This window comes from Bos grunniens, chromosome 7 (assembly GCF_055505025.1).
Source record: "Bos grunniens cultivar Pamir isolate PY7600 chromosome 7, Bosgru_T2T1.0, whole genome shotgun sequence".
NCBI classification, from domain to species: Eukaryota; Metazoa; Chordata; class Mammalia; order Artiodactyla; family Bovidae; genus Bos; species Bos grunniens.
The window spans coordinates 51,244,896-51,269,764 of NC_141171.1; the positions used below are offsets into that span (position 1 = coordinate 51,244,896).

At 47.4% G+C, this 24,869-nt stretch overlaps 1 protein-coding gene across 1 annotated transcript in view; it reads left to right on the forward strand.

Annotated features, from left to right (window-relative positions):
- CYSTM1 (cysteine rich transmembrane module containing 1) overlaps positions 1–24,869 on the forward strand; it is a 141,463-nt gene that overhangs the window by 39,203 nt on the left and 77,391 nt on the right. Inside the window, exon 2 of the mRNA XM_086411980.1 lies at positions 21,871–22,040. Within this exon, the coding sequence (XP_086268106.1) occupies positions 22,021–22,040 (20 nt within the window). The 5' untranslated portion in view covers positions 21,871–22,020. The remainder of the gene's footprint in view (positions 1–21,870; positions 22,041–24,869) is intronic.

Genomic DNA, 24,869 nt, shown 5'->3' on the forward strand with positions numbered 1-24,869 from the left:
CTTTATCAAAACATGTCGGGCCTGACAGAATTGGTGATAAACATGTGTGTGTTTAAATCCTCTTTGTGCCCACACACTAGCCTGCATCCATTCTAGGTAAGTATTTCTACCACTGAATAAAAGGAAGTCAAGTTTATGTTTCGTTTCAGCGAGAGTCTTGGAAACAGTACCTCTCTACTCGCCGCTAGTCAATCACACACACTTAATTTTGCTTTGATTTGGTCAGTTTCGAGGGTTTTGCGACCCTGAAAGTCAGAATTAAAGGTTAAATTATGTCTCAAGCTGCACATGAGCTCTGTTTTCAAATCTGCATACGGCTGTATTCGTGCTGGCTTGATATACGCTGAAACAAACCGCTGGGGGCGGGGATCCGGAGCGAGTGCGCTCCTCTTCCCCTAGAGAGTTGGAAATTCACAAGGCCTGACCTGTGTGTCGGCAAAGAGGGACCGGCTCTGTAGTCTTAAGTGGCTTTCAGGCTCTGGGATGTGGGGTTGGGCTGCAAACTCCAGACTCTAAATCTGTTTAGCATCTGGGACCTGCGTCCCAAGAGACCCTCTGCCTCCTCCTCAGTTCATCTGGACATGAAAGGTGGGTCCAGAAATCAAGCCATGGTCAGAGAGCCTGGTGATTCTGCAGCCCTGAGGGAACCTCCCCCGGCCCCTGCCCCTGACCCCACACCTTCCCAGGACACAGCACTAAGGCTCCCTGAGCCACCCTGTGCCCAAGGTGAGATCCCAGCCCTGGTCCCCCAGTCATTCAGTGTCTGAGACTTCCTTGCTCCATGGAGACAAGGAGGGCCTACAGTCCAGAGCCTCACACCTGAAGAGCAGCACTTATGGGAGCCCTGGCCCCCATTTCCCCCTCAGGAAGCTCTGGAGATGGATGGGGTCAGGTGAACCGTCTGCCTGACCACAGCCTCTGACCTTGGCGCAGACACCTACCCTGCTGCCACTCTGTCTTCTCTGAGCTTCCCCAGAGGGGAGTGCTTGCCACGTATGCCTCCCACAGTTTCCCCATTCACTTGCAGAAGAGCACATCCTGTCCTCTTCTCAAGTCAGCACTACCCTTCCCGCTGCCCAGCTCTGCCAGGGAGTCCTTTGTTCCCAGGAGACCTACCCAGAGGAGAAGGCCATGTCCTCACTACCTTGCAAGTGGAAAGGGGTAGACAGGAATACACCTGCCAAGGCTCCCCTTGACCTACCTTTAGTCACAGAGGGTCTTCCATCCCACACTGTTTACTGGGTACCTACTTTGTGCCAGGCACCATGGCGGAGGGTGGGGGTACAAAAATAAATGAAGCCATTCCTGCCCTTAGACAGCTCACCATGTCTGATAAAGGAGTTTATTCTCATTCTTTCACCAAATGAATGAGGCCCTGTGCCAACTGCTAGGGAGACAGCAAAGAAGACAAGCACAGCGCTGGCCATCCTAATAGTGCCACCTTGTAGATCCACAGTCCATAAGGGATACAGACGTTAGTCAAGCCATCTGGCAAATAGAGAATTATAAGCCATGATGAAGAGAATCACAGGATGCTTGTGAAGGGGTTGGGGGGAGGGAAACAGTCTGAGGGGGAGGGGAAGTGGGAGGGGACTGACCGGGACACAGACCCCCCACCACAGAACCTGGTATGGTGCTTATCTTCCTCCTGAAACATGACCCCAGAGCTTTGAGAAGGCCCCTCCCTGTACCCTATACCTCACCCCCAACACCCAGGAATTCTGCCAGCCTCTCTCCCTGAGGATGCCACGCACTTTTCCTTTGCTGCCAGTTGGTGGCAGGAGGCCACAGTGCCCCTTGTGGCCACTGACTGAAGTTTCCAGGCCAGTGGCAGGGCGGGGTTTCAGGCTGTGGAGCCGCTGTGTCCCAGCCTCCTGAGCTCCACCAACTAGCCTCAGTCCTTGGGCAGAGTCTCTCTCTCAGGCTTCTTGGTGTCACCAAGAGAGACCTCAGGGTGGCCTGCTGGGAATGCCAGGCCCCCTCAGCTGACACACAAGTACCTATGTCGCTGCCACGGGTTAGTGGGCAGCAGCCTGGGTTGGATGAGGTGGCCTAGACCCACAGCTAGGTGCTAACAGCTGTGGCCTCTGCATTTGCTTCCTTGTGTCTTTACAGATGTGCTGGATATTAGCCCCTGAGTGCTCCACAGGATGAGGCCAGAACCTGGGAACCAGGGGAGTGCTCTACACACCTGCTGCCCTCTTTGGGGATGTGGGGCTCTCAGCCTCCCCCCTCCCCTCTGCTGGCCACTCTACTTTCTCAGCGGCTACAAAGCTCCATAGCTAGATTTGGTCACCCCTGAGACCCCAGCACAGAGAGGCCACTTCCCCTGCTGGTATCATTGCCCGTGAGTTGTGTCTGTGGAGAGGAAAGTCCTAGAGTCCTCATTGGAAAGCCGGAAGCAGGCATTAAACAGAGGTATGATCCTTGTTAGCACTTCCTGGCCAGGCATGCATCCCAGCCAGGGTACTTGGGCCTCGAGTAGCACGGCAGCCCTCCTGCTTGAGTTTTCACATCAGGAAAGTGAGGCAAGAGCACCTTGAGCTTTTAGACATGGAAGAGCTAAGGCCAGCAGCAGGGTCACTGGGGCTCCCGGCAGGAGTTGGGGCAGAAAAGGAGAGCACCCCATGCCTTAGAAGCTGGTGGGCCCCTTTCTCCTCTCATTCAGTTGACTGAACTCCTCTTTAAGGTATTATAAATATTTATTTATCTGGCTGTGCTGGGTCTCAGTTGAGGCATGCGAGATCTTCAGTTGCCACATGAGCAATCTAGTTCCCCTACCAGGGATCGAAGCCAGGCCCCCTGCATTTGTAGCGCGCAGTCTTAGCCACTAGACCACCAGGCAAGTCCCTTAGGCATTATAAATGTTGAATGAATTCCAACTCCATTAGTTTGGACAGCATTAAGGTATCCTGAGTAGATGCTGGGAACACAGCAAGGGACAGGTAATAATAACAGTAACATTACTATGTATTGCTCACTTGATAGGGGCCCTCTGAGCTGCATGAACCACGTAGGTTATATTATTTCATCTTTACGACTTTCTCAGCAAGAACTGCTCCTGTCACCCCCATTTTATAGCTTAGGAAACTGAGGTCCAGAGAAATGAAGTCATTTGGCCACATTCACACACAACCAATTAGGATTAAAACTGAGGTCTCTGTGCCTCCAGGGTTTACACCTTCTTTCCCTCCTACAGACCATCCCCCAGAGCCCAGGGCTAGGGGAAGGAGAGGCACTGGAGAGAAGGGGTGGGCACCACGCTGGCCTCTACCCCGGTCAAGTTCATCCTGCCCCTGCACAGACTTGGGGACGCTGGCCTGAGTGTGGGCAGTGAGGGCTCCAGATGCCAGGGCAGGAAGTTGGCAGCTCACCTGTTCCTGAGGGCTGAGCTCCCCAGATGCCTGTGCTCCCTGATATGCTTAGGTGGTGACTTCCCAGAGTCAGGCACCTGGCAGGCAGGTGGGCTTAGGAATAAGGATGCACCTGTGGAGCCAGAGGTACCCCCCGAACCCAAAGCCAAACACAGACACGTGGGCAGAAACCTGCCACTGAAGCCCTGCCTCAGAGTTTGCTCCATGTCCCAGAGCAGCCCTGGCTTCTGTGCTCTGAGAAAGTGTGGCCCTGGGGAGGGAACAGGGCAGGGGTGAGGGGTGTAGAGCTGCGGCAAGCAGGATGGGTGCCAGAATGCAGAGCCGCCCTCCCCTCTCCAGAGGAGATCAAGGCCTCCGGGAAAGAGAGTCACCAGTTAGGGGAAAGGGGCTTCTTATGGGGATTATCACATTCAGTCCTTAAAGCCATCCTATTATCCATTTTACAGAAGAGGGGACTAGGGTCAAGGGCTTTTCCAGCTGGGAAACTTGGGTCCTTCAGCTGCCGTGTAGCCCCGTGTCATCTCCTCGGCGGGATCATCTCCATGGCCTTTATCAGGTGGTGATGGGAGTGGGGCCAGTGGGGAGGGTTTAGGAGAAGAGAAAGGGGTCCTGAACCCCAGGAGTTAGGGGAGAGGCATTCTCTCTGTAGATAAGGTGTTTGACCTAAAGCCTAAAGGTGACCACCACTCATTAATCAATTCCAGTTGAGCCCTTCCACATGTAGGTCCAGCGATGGCAGCGTCCCTGTCCTGGGGCAGGTGAGAGGGGACAGACGCTTTCCAAGGCAAGTACTCTGGAACTAGCATATGGCAGAGTGGAGGGACAGCCAGCTCAGCCTGGGTCAGCAGGGAAGGGAGGGGTCAGCAAGGCTTCAGAGGGGAGTCCTAATGAAACAGTAAAAATTAAATCAGGGAGACAGAGGGATGACTGGAGGTAGGGGCAGAGGGGACCACAAGAGCAACGCCCAGGGAGGCCTAAGCCCTTTGAGGGCTGCTGAGAAATGGTGGGGGAGGGGGATGGGGATGAGGTGAGCAGAGGCAGGAGGAGAGGGTGGGTGGGCAGGTCAGAAGTCACAGACCCTGAAAACGGCCTGTGGGTTTCCAAGCTGAGGAACCAGAGACACCCTCCCACAGTCTCTCCTGTTGGACATTAGACATTGCTGCGAACCGGACTGGGAACATTCCAGCCTAATCAAAGATCAGATCGTGAACTCCAGAGGCTCCACACACATGGGCCAGTCTCCCTGGGGAGCTCACCTGTCCTCTCAGGCCAGTTCCCAGGGGTACTGACAGGTCCTCAGGGATTCAGACCCTCAGCAGGCAGGAGGCCCAGAGTTTTCCCTCCCCAGATTCTGGGGGATCTGGATAGGGATGGAGGTTAGGAGGATGGAAATAGAGCCGGTGGGGCTCACCTACTGGAGGGGCTGAAAGACCCTGCCTGAGGATTGGGACTCCAGAGCCATCCTGGCTCTCGATGGGCCCTACTCAGGCCAATGTTTAGGAAAAGGTCTGAAGGGCAGGATTTCAGTCCCAGCCTGAGCCCAAGCCTGCACGGCTGCCTTTGCAAGGCCCAGCCCCGCCTGCTCTCAGGTTGAGCAAGGATACAGGCTGGGATATAGGAGCAGCAGCCCCCAGCCCTGGAAATGGGGTGTCAGATGGCCACCTGGACTGGAGATTCTGTTGTTGGAAAAAAGTCATTTTTACTTCTTCATTAAAGCTTCCATTCTTTTACTTTGCCAACAACATCATGCTTAGGAAAAGAGCTAAGGGGATGGAAGGGTATGGGGACAATTACCTCATTTCAGCCTAAAGTAGAAGCGGCCCCATCCTCTTTATGCACTGGAGAATCTTCTCTATTCACCCCCCCCCCAGCTCCTTCAGCCTTCTACACACTCGACTCCTGCCCCCCCCCAACCCCAACCTTACCCCACCCCACCACCCACCGCACAGGGAAGCAGGACTCTGGCACTGGCAACAGTTAGAGAAGCAGTGAGAGGAAAGGAAGAGACACCAGGCTGCTTCAGGATAAGAGGTCCCCATGCCATCTCACAGGCTGGCAGGACACCACGTGATGGGGGGCTGGGGTGCAGAAGGGGAGGGGGACTCCCCCTTCCAGGACCTCTGAGCTTCCTCCTTCAGGTCCGAGGACCTGGTGTCATCAGTGGGACCAGGCAAGGAGGAAGCTTCCCCCACTCAACCTGGCTGACCCTCTTCCAGAGGTTGGCCAAACTCTTTGCATGGCCTTGTTCCCAAGCTGTCATCAGTAACAGCAGCAGCAGTAAAGGAGACCATGTATGGAGAGCTGACTAGGTGTCTGCCCTGTGGTCCCACATTTTTAATGCATTAGTTTTTGAAGTTCCTCCCCCCCATAAACCTCAGGTGAGCTTAATAAACCCATTTTACAGCTGAGACAACTGAGGCTCAGAGAAGTTATGGCTTCCCAAAGTCACATAGTTTATAAGTGACAGTGTCTGGACTCAGACTTGGTCTCATTGACTCTGGAGAGTGGGCAAAGCTGGACTGCCTCTTCCCTTCCCCACCATGCCCACTCACTCCCAAACCCAAGGCCTCACAGGGCAGCGTCTTCTACACTCCACAGCCCTTTTCATCTCTTCTTCCTCAAGTTCAGTTCTGCCCCAGCTCCTGGCCCACCTTTGCAGAGCAGGGGAGGAAGCAGGATGGCTCTACTGCTGGGGTGGAAGAGCCTGTGCACCCTGGCATGTGGGAGGGGGCCTGAGCTCAGCTTGGCACACTGACTGGCCTGGGCTGACCAGCAGGCGTCACACACGTGTCAGGGTATCCATGGTCACTTTTGTTAGTCAAGATGACTGAATTCTGGAGGGAAGAGGAGAGAAGGAGGGGCCCAAGCCCAACGGGACAACATGGGTGAGTGGGGGCCACAAACTTCTGGGGGTGCTGTGAGAGGAGATTTGTGGCTCAGGCTGGCTTGCCAGGCTCTGTAGGTGGCCTCAGCACCTACCTGCCCTGGGGGTTCCTTCCCTCTCCTTTTCTGCCTGCTCTGACCCCATCATGCTTCGGGCACCTGGGACCACTTGCCTCACCTGCCAAGAGCACAGGCTCTGAGATCAAATCTGGGTTTGAATCCTGTAACCCTGAACAAGTTACTTTACCTCTCTGGGCCTCAGGTTCCTTATCTCCAAACTGGCGGAACCTTGTGATAAAGGAGCTAAAGAGCGAGTGTTTAATGGTAGTGACATTAATGTTACTAAGTGCCCACAGTGTGCAGGATGTTTTATGTGTTAGCTCAGTAAATCCACAAAACTACCCTAGGAGTTCAGCGCTATTATCATTGCCCCGATTTTATAGGCAAGGAGGCTGAGGCTTAAGGAAAATGATTTGCCAACACTGGTAAGCCACAGAGCTGGGGTAGGCCTCCAGAGTCTGTGCTGTCAGCTACCCCAGTGTGTGAAGTGTGGGTGCTTATGTGTTTGGGCCCTCAGATCCTCTGGCTCACTCCCCAGCCCACTTTGCAGAGGGGCTGCAAGAGTCCCTCATAGCAATGGGGACTGGAACGCTGCCAGGATCCCCTTCCTAGGCCTTCTGAGTCAGTAGCGGGCTTCTCCTGGTCACCTCCCTGAAAGGCTCTTCTTCCTTCTCCAGGGCTGGGGTATGGTGTGGGCACGTCTCCCGGTGACGCAGTGAGGATGGCAGGTCTCAGGAGGAGCCTGTGTACTGGGTGCACTTGTTTTGAATCTTCTCCTATCCGACCACTTGCCTGGCCCAGGAAGGGCCTGAGGTTCCACTGGGTCAACTGATGAGGAAAATGAAACTCAGAAATATTAAGTGATACATGTAAAATTGCCCATCATATGCAGGGTGGAAGGGAGATTGTTGAGCCAGGCAGCTGGAGCCCAGCTCATTTATTATGTTGACAAATATTTGTAATTTTATTTATTTATTGTTGGCTGCTCTGGGTCTTCGTTGCTGCACAGGCTTTTCTCTAGTTGCTGCAAGTGGGGGCTTCTCTCTAGTTGTGGTGCTCGGGCTTCTCATTGAGGCGGCTTCTCTTGTTGCAGAATTCAGGCTCTAGGGTGCCCAGGCTGCAGTAGTTGCCCCATGTGGACTCAGTAGCTGCAGCTGGTGGGCTGTGGAGCATGGGCTCAGTAGTTGTGGCACTGGGGCTTACTTGCTCCTTGGCATGTGAGATCTTCCCCAACCAGGGATTGAACCCATGTCTCCTGCATTGGCAGGCAGATTCTTTACTATTGAGTCACAGGGAAGCCCCCATGTTGGTAGATATTTATTGCACACCTACTGTGTGCAGAGAATAGATGCTTTCAAACTGTGGTGTTGGAGAAGATTCTTGAGAGTCCCTCTGACTGCAAGGAGATCAAACCAGTCAATCCTAAAGGAAATCAATCCTGAATATTCATTGGAAGGACTCATGCTGAAGCTGAAGCTCCAATCCTTTGGCCACCTGATGCAAACAGCCAACTTATTGGAAAAGACCCTGATGCTGGGAAAGATTGAAGGCAGGAGGGGAAGGAGAGGATGATGGTTGAATGGCATCACTGACTCAATGGACATGAGTTTGAGCAAACTCTGGGAGATGATGAAGGACAGGGTAGCCTGGCATGCTGCAGTTCATGCAGTCGCAAAGAGTTGGACACGACTGGGCAACACTGTGTGCCAGATCCTGTACTAGGCACTAAGGATGCATTGGTAAACAAAAGTGGACCTGGTACCCGCTCTCCTGGAGCATATACCCACGTGGAAAAGAACCAAACAAACGTGTCCAATTACTAGTTGTGATACATGACAAGAAGCAAAACTACAGCGGATTCTAAGGCACAACAACAGGGGGGACATAATTTACAAGGGGAGATGCGGTGCGGCGCAGCAAGGCCTTTTGGAGATGATGTTTATTATTACGCACTAAATGGCAACCCACTCCGGTAATCTTGCCTGGAGAATCCCATGGACAGAGGAGGCTGGCGGGCTACAGTTCATGGAGTCGCAAAGAATCAGACACGACTTCGCGACTAAACAACAACAACCAATCAGCCAGCCAGTTGATAACCCAGATCGGAAAGGCTTCACCTGCCGTGATTTGCAGAGTAAAGAAGTTCCCACTTGGCTTTCCTCTCCATCAAGGAAAAGTGCTGCAGTCTACGGGCCATTTTGCCGTTTGCTGAGAGAAGAGGCCTTGAAATTTCAGGTCCGGTGACCTCAGAGTAAAGGTGAGGGAAAGCAATAATGCGACTTGGTTTTTTGGATAAAACAGGAAGTGCTGGGTGCCCCCTCGCCCTGATGGGTGATTGAGCGCCGGCCCCTGGCCTGGCTGCCCGCCCTCAGAAGTGCGGTGCTCTATCGCCACCTGGTGGACAGAGCAGGCCCCCGCACGGGGCCGCCCGGCCTCCCGGGTCTTGGGTAGGATCCGGAATGCGGCTTCCTTCGGGCGGAGGCTGAAAAGGAGGCAGTGGGTTTGGGTGACTTCCTGGCAGGGGGCGGGAATGGGGGGAAGGAGCGAGGGTGGATGGGGAACTGCTGCTTGAAAGTCAACTGACTGGAGACCGACAATGGCTCCATTGTGTCCGGGGCCTTGACCTTGATTTCCTGCCGCTGTCGTCTCCCGGCGTGGCATCACCCGGGGCTGATTGGCCCGGAGTCCGTTCAGTGACAGTGGGCGGGCCCCGGGGCTGAACGGTGAGCGCTGGGCTCCCGCGGGGACTGAGATGCACGACTGGTCCTGTCCCGCGGGGAATCCCAGCGCGGGCGGGTGGGGCAAGGGGCCGACGTCTCTCAGAACTCGAGTCCTCTTTGGCTACTCCCTGTCAGGAGTTTGGGGGCAAGAACTCAGGACTTTGTTTGAAAACCAGTGCTGCCTAGCGGTTAAGGGCTACGATCTGCAGTCTGGGAGAACCGGCTTCGAATGAGCTGCGGGATCCCTGGATACAGTCTTTAATACCGCCCACCTTTTTCTCTTTCTTTTTTCCTTCCCTCCTTTTTTTTTTTCTTTTTTTTTCTTTCAGCACACACACAGGGATATACATTCCCTTGTAAAAAATAAGAAACGATACAATTAAAAAGCTAAAGCTCCGCACCCTTGTCATGCTCGCCCCCTTCCCCCACCTCAGGTAACTGCTCCTGTTAGAGTGGTGATGTGTGTCCTTCCTGACCTGATTCAATGAATGTACACGAGCCTGAAGTATGAAAATACGTGATTTCGTGTATGTACTCTCTAGGCCTCAGTTTCCTAATCTGAAAAAATGGGAATGAAAATAATAGTAGTTAAGTCTGAAGAGTTACTGAGAATGTTACCTGAGATCACTCGTGTGGGGCACTTAGTTTAGCACCTGGCACACAGCATCTGTGACTATTGTCATCACTCACCATCCTTATTATCATTATCGTTGGGCCCCAGACCCAGTTCTAAGGTCTGGATGGGAGCCCTGACTTCCTCTACAGCCTGCTCTTCCCCTCCCCCTCTCCCTCCCAACAGCCTGATAAAAATCTGTGTTCCCTAATGCCTGTGTTTTTTTAAACCTAGAGAGAGCATCTGGTGTTTTCTGCATGTTCTCCCCTCCCTTCCCCTCCCTTCGCCCCCACCCGCCCCTTGCCTTCCATATTTGACCCAAATGCCACCGCTCACCCACTGCAGAGAGAACATTCCATTCTGTGTCGGGAGAAGAGTCCCAAGGTCCCGTGCAGTGTTGCTGGACCCGCAGTGCTTGTGCATAAAGGCTGTTCCCTGGGTAGGGGAAGGGCTGGTGGCTGAAAGGGGGTGGGGGTGGGGATGCTCCGTGAAAGATAACAGTAAAGCAGGTAAGTAGGCATAGGGTTGGTTGTCAGAGCACCCCAGGGTGTGGCCAAGGGCAACTCATTTCACCTCTCTGAGTCACAGTTATCCCACTTGTGCAATGGGGCTGCTAACAATAGCCACCACATTCAAGCCCTATGAGGATAACACAGAGCCTGTGAAGGAACTTGGCACTGAGAAAGCCGGATAGTAGTTATCAATGTTATTATGTTGGAAGACTAAGTGTCATGTTTGTTTAGCGTTTGATGTTTGCAAGGAGAATTTCTAACTTCTTTTTTCTATGTAAAATGAGCTAGTCTTTGCTACATGGAGAAGGAAGCTTGGTTTGGATTTACAAGTCTCAGGAATAAGGTAAACACCTTTTCCTGGGTCTCTGTTGAAGCAGTGCCACTTCCTGGGGTTATTGCTGGCCCCTCAGATGGCCACAGAGAGCATCATGATACATGAGACTGAAGGACCTCCCTGTTCCCAAGAATACAGCAGGAAATACATCAAGCCTATGTGAGTAAGACAAGGCCATATCACTCATAGAGCCATAGAGCCATAGAGCAGAGCCTACACAGCTGAGGCTCCCCAGGCTATAGGGGTTTTATTGGGGGAAAACCTTACTGCACATATGAGCTAATGTTTATTCAGTGCTTATTAGATGCCAGGTGTGTTATAAGGAAAACAAACAAGACTTAGATAAGATCTTTGCCCCCCAGTAGCTTGTGTTTTGGGCTTCCCTGGTAGCTCAGCTGGTAAAGAATCTGCCTGCGATGCAGGAGACCCCAGTTCAATTCCTGAGTTGGGAAGATACGCTGGAGAAGGGATAGGCTATCCACTCCAGTATTCTTGGGCTTCCCTGGTGGCTCAGACAGTAGAGAATCCACCTGCAATGCTGGAGACCTGGGTTTGATCCCTGGGTTGGGAAGTTCCCCTGGAGGAGGGCATGGCAACCCACTCCAGTAATCTTGCCTGGAGAATTCCTGTGGACAGACGGGCCTGACAGCCTACAGCCCATGGGGTTGCAAAGAGTCAGACATGACTGAGGGACTAAGCACAGTACAGCTTGTGTTTTATTGTAATTTTATTTTTTTAAATTTTACTGAAGTATTGTTGGTTTAAAATGTTGTGTTAATTTCTTCTGTTCTGCAAAGTGACTCAGTTATATGTGTGTGTATATATATATATTCTTTTCCATTATGTCACAGGATATTGAATACAGTTTCCTGTGTGATACAATGGGACCTTGTTGTTTATCCACCCTATATGTAATAGTTTGCATCTGCTAAGCCTAAACTCCCAGTCCATTCCTCTCCCATGCCCACGTGGCAAGCACATGTCTGTTCTCCCCGTGAGTCTGTTTTTGTTTTGTAGACATGTTGATTTGTGTACTTTAGATTCCCCATATAAGTGATACCACATGGTATTTGACTTTCTCTTTCTTACTTTGCTTAGTATGCTAATCCTTAGGTCCATCCATGGTGCTGCACCTGGCATTATCTCATTCTTTTTGATGGCTGAGTAATAGTCCATCTTCTTTATCCATTCCTCGTCAATGGACATTTAGGTTGTTTCTGTGTCTTGGCTATTGTAAGTAGTGCTGCTATGAACATAGGGGTGCCTGTATCTTTTTAAATTATAGTCTTGTCTGGGTATATGCCCAGGAGTGGGATTGCTAGATCATATGGCAACTCTATTTTTAGTTTTTTGAGTAACCTCCATACTGTTTTCCATAGTGGCTGCACCAGTTTACATTCCCATCAACAGTGTAGGAGGGCTTCCTTTTCTCCACACCCTCACCAGCATTTATTATTTGTAGACTTTTTAATGATGGCCATTCTGACTGATAGTTTTGATTGTAGTTTTGATTTGCATTTCTCTGATAATTAGCAATGTTGAACATCTTTTCATGTGCCTATTGGCCATCTATATATCTTCTTTGCACAAATGTCTATTTAGGTCCTCTGCCCTTTTTTGATTGGGTTGTTTGTTATTTTGTATTGAGCTGTGTGAGCTGTTTGCATATTTTGGAAACTAAGCCCTTGTCAGTCACATCATTTGCAAATATTTTCCCGCAGTCTGTAGGTTGTCTTTTTGTTTATGGTTTTATTAGGTCCTATTTGATTTTTTTTGCTATTGCCTTGCGAGACTGACCTAAGAAAACATTGGTAAGATTTATCTCAGAGGATATTTTGCCTATGTTCTCTTCTAGGATTTTTATGGTGTTATATCTTATATTTAGATCTTCAGTAGCTTGTGTTTTAATGGTTCTTCTACACATTATACTTCCCTTTTGGAAGGGTATAATTTACACACATTAATTTTTACCTTTTTGAGTGTATAGATCTATGAATTTCAACAAACACAGTCGTGTAACCACCATCACAATCAAAATATAGAATATGCACCCCCACACCAAATTTTTCTTCTGTTCTTTAGTGATAAGACCTCTCCCCCAAGCCCAGCCACTGGAAACCAGTGATCTGATTTTGTCCTTATAGTTTTGCCTTTTTTTCTGATTGCAGAATGGAATCTTGCAATTTGCAGCCTTGTGCCTCTTTCATTTACTGCAATGCTTTTGAGAGTCATCCATATTGTTGCACATATCAGCAATTCATCCCTTTTCTCCTCCTTTCAACTTTTCATCATAGAATGTTTTCAGGACAAATTTAAAAGAATAATAGAGTGAATACCTATAAACGTACCACCTAGTTCAATAATTGTTTGCATTTTGCTGTATTTTAAAGTGACACCTACAATAGGTATGTATTTGTTGAACCATTTGAAAGTAAGTAAGAAATGAACAACAGTTCATTTCTAAAACTTCAACATATATCGCCTAATGAGTGATGAGGGACTTACCTGGTGGTTCAGTGGTTAAGATTCTGCATTTCCACTACAGAGGGTGTGGGTTCAATCCCTTGTCAGGGAACTGAGATCCCTGCAAGCCCCAAGGTGTGGCCAAATCACTCGCCCCAAAAAAGAATGAGTGCTGACCATATGTTATCTTACCTAAGAGGGTTGACAATACATTCCCAAATGTCATCTACTCTCCATCATTTGCAAATCTCCCCTATCTCAGAGAAAGCCTTTTATAGTTTTTTTATGCACTTGCTAGAGTTTTATTTCTAAACTTTTAGTTTTGAAATAGATATACACTCACAGGACCCTGCAAAAATAATAGAGTCTCAGACATCTTAAATTGTGCTGCAGTAAAATATCAAAACTAGGACATTTGCATTGGTACATTACTGTTAACTAGACAACAGACCTTACACCACGTGGCTTATGGCATCTGAGTACCCCAACCAGGGATTGAACCCTCACTCTTGCAATGAAAGCAACACAAAGTACTAACCACTGGGCAACCAGGGAATTCCCTAGTTTTAACCAGTTTTTAACCGCATTCATTTGTGTAGGGGGGAGCTGTGTATGTAGTTGTATGCACTTAAATCCAGAGTAGAGATTCCTGTAACTACCACAGCCTGTTGAGATGGATAACTATTATATCATCATGGAAGAACTCTCTCATGCTCGCTCTTTGTAGTGACACTCACTCCCACCTCAGGCCTCCCTGGTCCTCCTCCCTGACCCCTGGCAACCAGTAATCAGATCTCCATTTCTATAGTTTTGTCATTTTTAGAATGTTGTCTAAATGAAATCATTCATATGTAACCTTTTGAGATTGAGTTTTTTCACTAAGCATAAGGCTCTTGAGGTTCTTCCAGGTTGTTGCATGTATGATTAGTAGTTCATCCTTTTTTGTTACTAAGAATATTTTTACATGGACTTGCCACCTTTTAGCCTTTCACCAGTTGAAGGGCATTTGAATTGTTTCTGTTACACAAATGACTGTGAACATTTGTGTAACAGGTTTGTGAATATAAGCTTCATTCCACTCTGGTAAATCCCTAAGAATGGGATTGTTGGGTTGCATGATAAATGTAAGTTTATCTTTGTTTATCTTTATGTGAAATGACTGAACTTTTTTGCCAACTGGCTGTACCACTTTGCATTCCCACCAGCAGTGTATGAGAGCTGCAGTCACCCTGCATTCCTGCCACTACTGGGTATTATCAGTTTTAATTTCAGCCATTCTAATACATGTGTCATGGTAGCCCGCACAACTTTTAAACTGTAAATAAGACTATGCCATGACCCTTCTTAAAACCCCCAGTGGTTTCACACCACACTCAAATAAAGTTCAAATTCACTTCTGAGGCCCGCCAGACCCTCTCTCCTGGCCTTTGTGCCTTGAGCTCCCGTCGCAGTGACTTCCCTGTTGCTTCTCTAACACCCTAAGCTGCTTCTGTCTGGAATGTTCCTGCTCTCTGTATGCAGGTGGCTCAGTTTCTCACCCCATTTACTCTCTGTCTAATATCAGCTTCTCAGAGGCCTTCCCTGATGGTCCAAAGGAACCCCATCCTGCTACTCAGCCTCACAGTTCTCCTACCCTGTTTTATTTGTCTTCATAGTACTTTGCTTGATAAAATGTTGATTCAGTTACCAAACTGTTTACTGTCTGTCTCCTGTTGGCTTTTTGATGACTGTCTCCAGTGCTTAACACAGGGCTTGGCACAGAGGAGACAATGAGTATTTGTTGAATGAGTGTGGGTCGGAGACCTCTTGTGGTGCTTCTCCCATCCTTCTGGCCCACCCTTTACTCAGCCATTGCCATGGCAACCAGCTTCGAGCAGGTTGGCTTAGCTGCTCCCCACAACGTGTGCCTTCTTGCTTGTATCTGGACTCAAGCATGATGGTCTGGAAGTGTGGGCGAGTTAGCCCTGCTGGGGTAACCCTGGACCCATTGGACTGGTATTGGTGGGTGGATGCTCGCTGCTCTGATGCTCGGTGGACAGTTCTGAGGTGCCGTCTGTGTTGCTCCTCAGCAGGCCCCCGCTGGATTGAGCTCCACGGTGGCCACCAACTCCACAGTACATGTCTTGCTTTCCTTCCTTCCCGTCCCACACCCTACTCCTGTTCCCAGGGTCACGTCTAAAATTAACTGCCGAGTAAACCTTACTCTGTTTCCTCTCCCTGCAAGGGGGTAGCAGTGATGGAAAACAGCCCAGATTCAGTTAGAACAAATATATGGAGTTTACAGTCTAGTGGGAGAGACAAATAATTAAATGAAAAATTCAGTAATTAAAATTTAAGTAACTACAGGTGAAGAGATAGACTTTCCAGCAGATGGTGCTGGAATAATTGAATATCCATATGGAAATGAATGACTCTCAGTCTCTACTTCACAACATACTTGAGATGGATCAAAGAACTAAATTTTTTAAAAAGAAAACTTTAAAACTTGTAGAAGAAAGCGTAAGAAAATCTACATGACCTTGGGATAGGCAGAGATTTCTCAGATCATGGAAAGAACTAATTATAAAAGGGGGAGTGAGTTGGAAGACAGCATTAAGAACATGAAAAGGTAAGTTGCCAACTAGAAGAAAGTTTTGCAATCACATTTTTGACAAATAATTTGTATCTAAAATACATAAAGAAATATAACTCAATATTAAGAAGATAACCAAAATAAAATATGGGCAAAAGATTTTAACAAATACTTTAAAAAGAAGTGACACAAATTCCATACACACATGAAAAGCTGTCTAATGTCATTAGCTGTTAGGGAAATACAAATGAGATAACACCATACATCTATTAGGGTGGCTAAAATTTAAAAGACCAGTAATAAGTGTTGTCAAAGATGTGGAACAACTGAAACTCATATCTTGCTGGCAGGAGTGTGAAATGGAAAATCACTTTGGAAAGAAATGTGGCAGTATCTTATAAAGTAAAATATACACTTACCATATGCCCAGCAATCTCTAATACAGATATTTAGCTGAAAAAAATGAAATGTATGTCTACACAAAGACTTGTCACAAATTGTCCAAGCAGCTTTATTTATTTATTTAGATAACTAAAAATTGAGGTATACTTGATTTATAATGCCGTTTTAGTTTCTGGTATACAGCAAAGGGATTCAGATAGATATAGATATATTCTTTTTCAGATTCTTTTCCATTATATTTTATTACAAGATATTGAATATAGTTCCCTGTGCTATACAGTAGGACCTTGTTGTCTATCTATTTCATATGTAATAGTTTGTATTTGCTAATCCCAAACTCCTTATTTATACCTCCCCAACTCCTTTTCCCTTTGGTAACCATAAGTTTGTTTCCTGTGTCTGTAAGTCAAAGCAGCATTATTCGTAATAGCCTGAAAATGGAAATGGCCCAGGTGTCCATCAACAAGCAAATAGATATATTCATACAATAGCTTACTACTCAATAATAAAAAGAAACAGATGCTGATAACTGCTACAACATGAATGGACCTCCAGAACATTTTGCAAAGTGAAATAAGCCAGGCAGGAGAGTACATGCTGGTGGATAATAACATTTACACTGTTCTTTTTAGGGGGTGCTGCCTCTGCCCAGCTTGTGGGATCTCAGTTCCCTGACCAGGGATTGAACCTGGGTCAGAGGAGTGAAAGTGCTGAATTCTAACCACTAGACCACCAGAGAACTCCCTGGATGATTGCATTTAAATGCAGTTCTAGAACAAGTAACATGAAGCTATGGGAACAGAACAGAAAGCAGAGTAGAGATTGACTGGGGCTGGCCCTGGGGAGGGGGCGTACTGACTGGAAGGGGGAATCAGGAAAATTATACAGATTATGGAAATATTTGACATCTTGAGTAGAGTGGTAAATATTTGGGTATTTGTCAAAACTCACATAACTGTACACCTTAAACATGTGCATTTTACCATATGTAAATTGTACTCCAATAGGGCTGATTCTTAAAATGAATTAACTATAGCTTATGGTAAGTGCTATAAAGGAAAGAAAATATAGTATGCAAGAGACAATGGAAGGAGGGAAGATTACTTTTGATTGGTTGGCCAAGTGATTCTTGAGGAGGTGACATTTGAGAGGAGATCTGGAGGTCAAGGGGCTTCCCAGGTGACACTAGTGGTAAAGAACCCACCTGCCAATGCAGGAGACATAAGAGACGTGGGTTTGATCCCTCAGTTGGAAAGATCCCTTGGAGGAGGGCATGGCAATCCACTCTAGTATTCTTGCCTGGAGAATCCCCATGGACAGAGGAGCCTGCTGGGTTACAGTCCATGGGGTCACAAAGAGTAGGACACGATTAAAGTGACTGAGCATTCAAGAGAGACAGCCATGAAAGATCTAGGGGAGGCCATTCCAGAAAAAGGTCACTTCAAGAACAATGACCCAGAACAGGAAGCAGTCTGGTAATCTTGGAAACAGTTCGAAGGCCAGAGTGACAAGGTGAAGTGGGTAGGGCAGAGTGATAGGAGTTGGGGTGAAGAGGTAGGTGTGAGCCAAATCATACTGGACCTTATCAACCCTGATAAAGGTTTGGAATTTGAAATTAATGAGATGGAAATCCCTCATGGGTCTAGAGGGGCAGAAACACACAAGCAAATAAAGGCAATACAGAGTCATGGGTGATATTTTGAGGGCATGTACAGGGAAAGAGGAGGGAGTAGTCAGCACTACCTGAGAACATCTGGGAAGGTGACAGATGTTCTATTTGTAACCTCTCACCAGAGGAGGTGACATTTCAGCTCAGACTTGAAGGAAGAGTAGCAAAGAAGACTGTTCCAGTGAAGGGTGCTGTGTCTGTAGTAGCCCAGAGGCAAGCAGCTCCATGGAAAATTCAAAGATCTGGGCATCAGATAAGTCCAGCTGGAGTTTTCCTTCTAGGGGAGTGGCCAGAGAGATGAAGCTGAGGACAAGGCTTTTAACTGCCTCAGACTGGATCCTGCAGGATGGGAAACCACTGGAAAATTTTAAATACGGGAATATTAGAACCAGGTGTCCATTCCAGATCAAGACCTCCAGATTAGACAGGTGAGAGCAAGACCACTGGTTCTGGTGTGAAATCAAGGGGAAAGCCTGAACAGGTCTGGGGGGGTGAGGATAGGGGGAGGGGAGAAGGGCCAAACTCTGCTATGAGGTGATGGGGACGATCCCAGACTCAGGGGACTTTGTAGCTTGAAGGCGTGGCTTCCCTGCATGACAATGACCCAGTTAAGCAGGACACACGAGGAGAGATAGGTTGAGGAAAACATCTGCAGAGTTTGAGGGACCAGAGGGCCATAAATGCTAACTGTGACATGAGTCTGAGTGAACTCTGGGAGTTGGTGATGGACAGGGAGGCCTGGCGGGCTGTGATTCATGGGGTCGCAAAGAGTCGGACTGATCTGATCTGATCTGATCTGATAGGCTGTTCTCTCTCAGAGGGTTTGTTACTTGAAGATTCCTAGGCCCTGGCCCCAGTGATTCAGAAGCAGTGAGTCTTCCATGGACTGTAGCATGCCGGGCTCCTCTGTCCATGGGATTTCCCAGGCAAGAATAATGGAGTGAGTTGCTGTTTCCTTCTCCAGGAGATCTTCCTGACCCAGGGATCGAAACTGCATCTCCTGCTTGGCAGGCAGATTCTCTACTACTGAGCCACCAGGGAATCCCAGAACAGGCTCGTCCAGGACACCTTAGGATAGTGCTCGCCAATAGAAATATAATGAAAATCATACATGCAATTTTAATTAAAAGTAAAAAGCTCAGGTGAAATGAATTTCAACAATATATTTTTCACCTATGTCCAAATATTATGTTAATATATTCAATAAAAATTAAAATATGGGAAAAAAAAAAGAAGCAGTGGATCTAGCCTGGAGCTGAGGAAACTGCATGGCCACAGTGCCCCTCCCTCTCTGATGCAGGTGGACTCCACACCCAGGGAACTGCCAGTTTGGCCTCTCCAGGGAGCGGCCTGGAGCAGGAGGTAGACAGACTTACTCTCCTCTGGCCTGTGGCCAAAGCAGCCCAGAAATTCAGGTAAAGGTGACACTTAAATAAGGCTCCGGGTGTAGTTGGTACCAAGGTCTCCCCTGCAGCAGCCAAAGAATTGCACTAGAGGTAAACCACAAGGCCCTACTCTACAGTGCAGGGATTCACTATCCTGTGATAAACTATAATGAAAAAGAATGTGAAAAAGAATATATAATGAGTCAGTTTGCTCTACAGAAGAAATTAAACATAACATTGTAAAGTGCGTAACTATGTGCTACGCATGCTATGCTAAGGTGAATTAGTTGTGTCCAACTCTTTGCAACCCTATGGACTGTAACCCACCATGCTCCTTTGTCCATGGGATTCTGGAGTGGGTTGCCATGCCCTCCTCCAGGGGATCTTCCCAACCCAGGGATCGAACCTGTCTCACATCTCCTGAATTGGCAGGCGAGTTCTTTACCACTCCTGCCTCCTGGAAAACCCAAATTAACTATACTTCAATAAAATTTTTTTTAAAAAAAGAAGTGCACTTGAGTAACCCTGGTCATCATGTATAACTCCTGATCACCTGACCAAGGAGCCCCAGAAAAATTAGTGGTGAGGCCAAGGTGAAGCAGATGCCTAAGGCAATGGCACCCCACTCCAGTACTCTTGCCTGGAAAATCCCACGGACAGAGGAGCCTGGTAGGCTGCAGTCCATGGGGTCGCTAAGAGTCAGACACGACTGAGCGACTTCACTTTCACTTTTCACTTTCACGCATTGGAGGAGGAAATGGCAACCCACTCCAGTGTTCTTGCCTGGAGAATCCCAGGGACAGGGGAGCCTGGTGGGCTGCCGTCTATGGGGTCGCACAGAGTCGGACACAACTGAAGCGACTTAGCAGCAGTAGCAGCAGCAACCTAGGGTGTGGATTCTGGCGGTCAATGGTGGGGATACATGGAGGCTCCCGTGACCTGGAGAACTTGTTCTGTGCAGAGAGCAGCTTCTACTGCCCATACCATTTAACCCTTGTGACAGCTCTGTGTGTCTGGGCCTATTATTATTCCCACTCTACAGATGAGGAAATTGAGGCCCAAAAAGATTTAATAAATGGTTCTGGGTTCCAAAACAAGGATTTAGGGGAACCAGGGCTAGAATGCAGGTCTCTGGACACTCATAGCACTGCCCTGCCTCCCTGAGCGGGAGAAGTAAATGATCTTTCAAGTAAGGAATGGGGGAGTTTTCCTTCTCCTATTCCTTTCAGAAAGTGTCTAAGTCCTTACTGTGTGTGTTTTCCAAAGAAAACAAAAACAAGGCTTCCAGGGCCCAGGAGAGGTAGGATTCAGAGCCTTGCTGTACAAACTGAGTTGTAGGGCCCCAGCCAGGAACAATTGCCTGATCTTCTAAGAATCTCACAGCAGTGCCACATGCCTCGGCTTTCTCCAGGCAACAGAAGGAGGTGGTGGAGGCGGCGGTGGCAGCAGCAGCCTTAGCAGCAGCAGCAAATCTGTCCCCAGCGCACGACAGCACTGTTGTGCTGTGATGGAATACACGTGGCATATGTCTGCAGAGTTACTATCTTGAGAACGGATAGAAAGGGGATTTTTCATGTGCCAGATTTCACTTTCCTTTTTGAAACAATCCTTGTAGTAAACAGAGGTTTTCTGATCTTGTGAAGATCCAGGAGATGGGAATTCCTTTACTCATTTTAAGCAAAACTATTGTCTTGTAGAGTCTCAGCCTATTGATGGTGCAAATGTTTTTTTTTTTTTAATGTGGACGTTCTCCTGCCCTCCCTCCAAAGGCCAGGACAGGAAGAGGCACTGCCACCAACAGGTGACCAGCCTTGTTCTGGTCTCAGACCACCCCAGTGATGGGACCACCATCTGTCCTGTGACTGCCAGTCGTTGGGGTGGGTAAGAGGAAAGGCTTGCTGAGCATGGGAGTCCTGGGGCAAGAGGAGACAAAGAAGAACCAGGAAGCGAGCAGAATGTAATTTTTAGGAAGAGAATTATTTTGAACTGCGTCTTGTGCAGTGACAGCATAATCATCATTATTAGGGCCTCAGATGTAACATGGAGCCCGCCCTGAAGTTAAATTTTCCCTTTCAGATAAGCATGGCCTGTCAACCCAGCCTAAGATGGCTCACTTCAGCCTCCTCCATGCTAGTGGGTAGGAACGCCCCAGCTGCTCCCTCACTGTTAACTTTCATTAAGGACATTGCTTTACTGGTAAACAGGGGCACCTGTTTAACTTAGCCTTATCAAATCAACCTGACAACTACATCATGCAAGCCCCCAGAGCTGTATTTTTCAACCCACTTTTCGTTTTGGGGTGCTTTCTCATAGAAGGGCAGACCTATGGCCTGAATAATGCTCAGACAGATTGTGTTTAGCTTTCACCAGTATTTTAAAAAATACTTAGCTTAACCAGTATTTTAAAAACTGGTTTTCACGTCAAAATTCTGTTTGCTAGCTTCTCTGGAAAAAAAATCATAAGACTTGGCTACACCAGGCCAACTCCCCTGTGCCAAGTGGCTAGATAGTGGCTCCCTTTGCACAGAGCTTGTTCTACAGTTTGCCATAATCCCACCACTTCGCATCATCCTCCTTCCACACTCGAAGAAAGGGTACAAATTAAAAGGCAGATGTGAAGGGACTTTCCTGTGGTCCAGTGGTTAAAACTCTGTGTTTCTAATGCAAGGGGCTCAGGTTCAATCCCTGGTAGGGGAACAAAGATCTCACATACCACATGGCATGGTCAAAAACAAATAAATAGATGATACAACCGTAAGAAATGAAATAATTTTTAAAAAGGCAGAAATGGAGAAATGAGTTTCAATCTTGGCTCCACCCCTGACTTCCTAGGGCCTCTTAAACAGGTTGTGCATCTCTCTGAATTCTGTTTTTAATCCCTAGGAAGAAGAGAATAACGAGAAAACGTACACAGAGCGCTGGCCAAAAGCCTTGCCTTAGAGGAAGCACTCGCAAAGAATTTGTCCTGCATGTTTACTGGTGATTATGACAATCCCTGTCAGTGACACAGAGGAGACCCAAAGCTGTATATGAATGGACACAGCTACTAAAATGTAAGTTTGATATAAGCAAGGATTTTGAAAATTTTGTTTTGCTTATTCCTACATCTCCAGAGCTTAGAACAGCCCCTGGCACGTGGTTGGTACTTAATACATGTGCTGAATGAATATGTGGATTTAATGTTTTCCCTGAGTTCATATTCTTCATATGTCAAGTGCTAAATCATCATTTGTTATCGTTTAGTGGCTAAGTTGTGTTCAACTCTTGGCGACCCCATGGACTGCGGCATGCCTGGCTTCCCTGTCCTTCACTATCTCTCTTGGAGTTTGCTCAAACTCATGTCCTTTGATTCAGTGATGCCATCAACCCATCTGATCCTCTGTGGCTCCCTTCTCCATGAATCATTGGTTCATTCAATAAATATAAATGCAAACAGACATATAGGCTGAGTATCTCAAATTTATAGGTGCTGATTTTTTCCTCATTTTCAAAATATCAGAAATCAGGGAGATTCTTAAGAGTTGATGAAAACTTCATACTCACTTGAGTCACAGCCTATGAGAAAAATGAGTTTTCCTCCAGGGCTGGGTTTCTAAGATCATTATCTAAATGCCAGGCCACTTTAGGAATCAGTGCTTCGAAAAGTCACAATTAAAATTGCACGCCTTTATGTGGTGCTTCTTGAGAACTCAAGGTGCTGTGCAAACACATTTAAAGCATGAAGTACTCTCTGAAGCACTTTCCTCAGAAGTAATCCTTCCAGAGAAGAGAGTGCACTTAGGTAAAACCAGTGGTGGGCTCTATACCATGATCTCAACAAGGCTGAACCTCTCAGTGCTGGAGTTTGCCCCCCAGTGGATGCACTTTTCCTGGAAATACCGGAGGTGAGTTGGCTCCCAATTAGAGTCAAAGCTACCCTTTTGGAATAATACTGGAATTTCATATTATTGAATACATGTGCCTACAGGACTCTTCAATAAGCTTGTGGTTTTGGTATCAGTGGCCTGTAGGGGTCAGCTGTGTTTTTTGTTTGCTAGGCATCTGTTCTTCCTAATTCTGGTAACTAAACTTCAATTTTCCTGGGGAAGCTGTTCTTTCCGCACTTTCCAATGTGGGGTTTGAGAGATGGCTAGCCTTACCCCCAGTTCCAGATGACAGCACGAACTAGCCAAGATGCCACATCCCCTAGCCACAACCACACATTCAGAGAGAAGCAATTTACCCCAAGCCGATGCAACCAGTAAGACTCCAATCTGGAACTTTTCTTAGTAAAAAGTTCTCTGGGAAAGAGAAAGCCTTTTGTCTGATTTGAGAATGTGCTTCTAACACTCTCAGAGGGGCTGCACTCTCAGAGAATGCACAGAAAAGAGAGCCGAGAGATAGAGCAAGAGAGGTGATTCCTGGTGAAACTGTTTGAGTGCCTGAATCCAGCTATACCTGAAGTTCAGATTTGTGTCTGGACTCCTGGTTTCAAGAGCCAATAAATTCTCTCTCTCTCTTAAACTGATTTGAAGAGCATTTTAGTTCCTTGCAATGGAGACAATCCTGACTAGCAGATTGGAATCTGAAAATGTAAATCAGAAAAAAGATGTGTAAAACTGAAACTCATTGCTCAGGTGAAACCCCAAACCTTGAAGCATGGCCAAAAGCAGACTGACACCTTTCTCCTTCACATGGACCTCAAATTCTGTTACAATCAGGCAGACCAATGAGCTAGCAAACAGAAGTGAAGCTGTTTTCCCCTTTCTTTAATATCCTCAAACATGAAAAGAATCTGATTTGTTTTTTTTCTGGTGTTTGTGTACGTACTGGCCACATTCACTGGCTTTCCTTTCACATGTGTTCATTTGTCTGTTTCCACAGGAGGAAAGCCAGAAGCCAACTCGTAGTGGATTTCCCAGTGCTTTAAAACTCTGTTCTGAGAGGAGTTCCACAGTGTTTGCCACTGAGCCTGTGAGCTCCAGAAAGACATTATTTCACCTGTGCAGCATGTAGAGATGTTCATTTTAATAGGGTTTCTGTGCACCTCCACCTGCCAGGCTCCAACTGCCACACACATGTGAGCAAAAGACAGCCCTCCTCCTCTCCAGAAGGGGTGGTTTCTAGTCCTTGGTCAGCCCTTCCTCAGCTCTTGGGGCTGCACCTTTGCCCCTACTCTCCCTTCTGACCATGTCGGATGCTGCTTCCAAACAATTCTTTACAAAACACTACATCCTCCAAAAGGAGGGAATATATGTATACATATAGCTGATCCACTTTGCCATACAGTAGAAACTAATACAACATTGTAAAGCAACTACACTCCAATAGAAATTTTAAAATAAATAAAAATATATTCTTAAAAAACAAACACAAAAACATTACCTCCATTCCCACTTTCCATTCTGAGGAGCTTCAGTAGATTCCTATTGTTTTTGTATTGAATCCATACTCTTCTTCTCATGCCTTAATAAAACCAATACCAATAATAAAGAAAAGTGAACAGTTAGGAGCGCTTCAGTTCAGTCGCTCAGTCGTGTCCGACTCTTTGCAACCCCATGGACTGCAGCATACCTGGCTTCCCTGTCCATCACCAACTCCCAGAGTTTACTCAAACTCATGTCCATTGAGTCAGTGATGCCATCCAACCATCTCATCCTCTGTGGTCCCCTTCTCCTCCTGCCCTCAATCTTTCCCAGCATCAGGGTCTTTTCAAATGAGTCAGCTCTTCACATCAGGTGGCCAAAGTATTGGAGTTTCAGCTTCAACATCAGTCCTTCCAATGAACATTCAGGACTGATCTCCTTTAGGAGGGACTGGTTGGATCTCCTTGCAGTCCAAGGGACTCTCAAGAGTCTTCTCCACCATGGCGGATTCATGTTGATGTATGGCAAAACCAATAC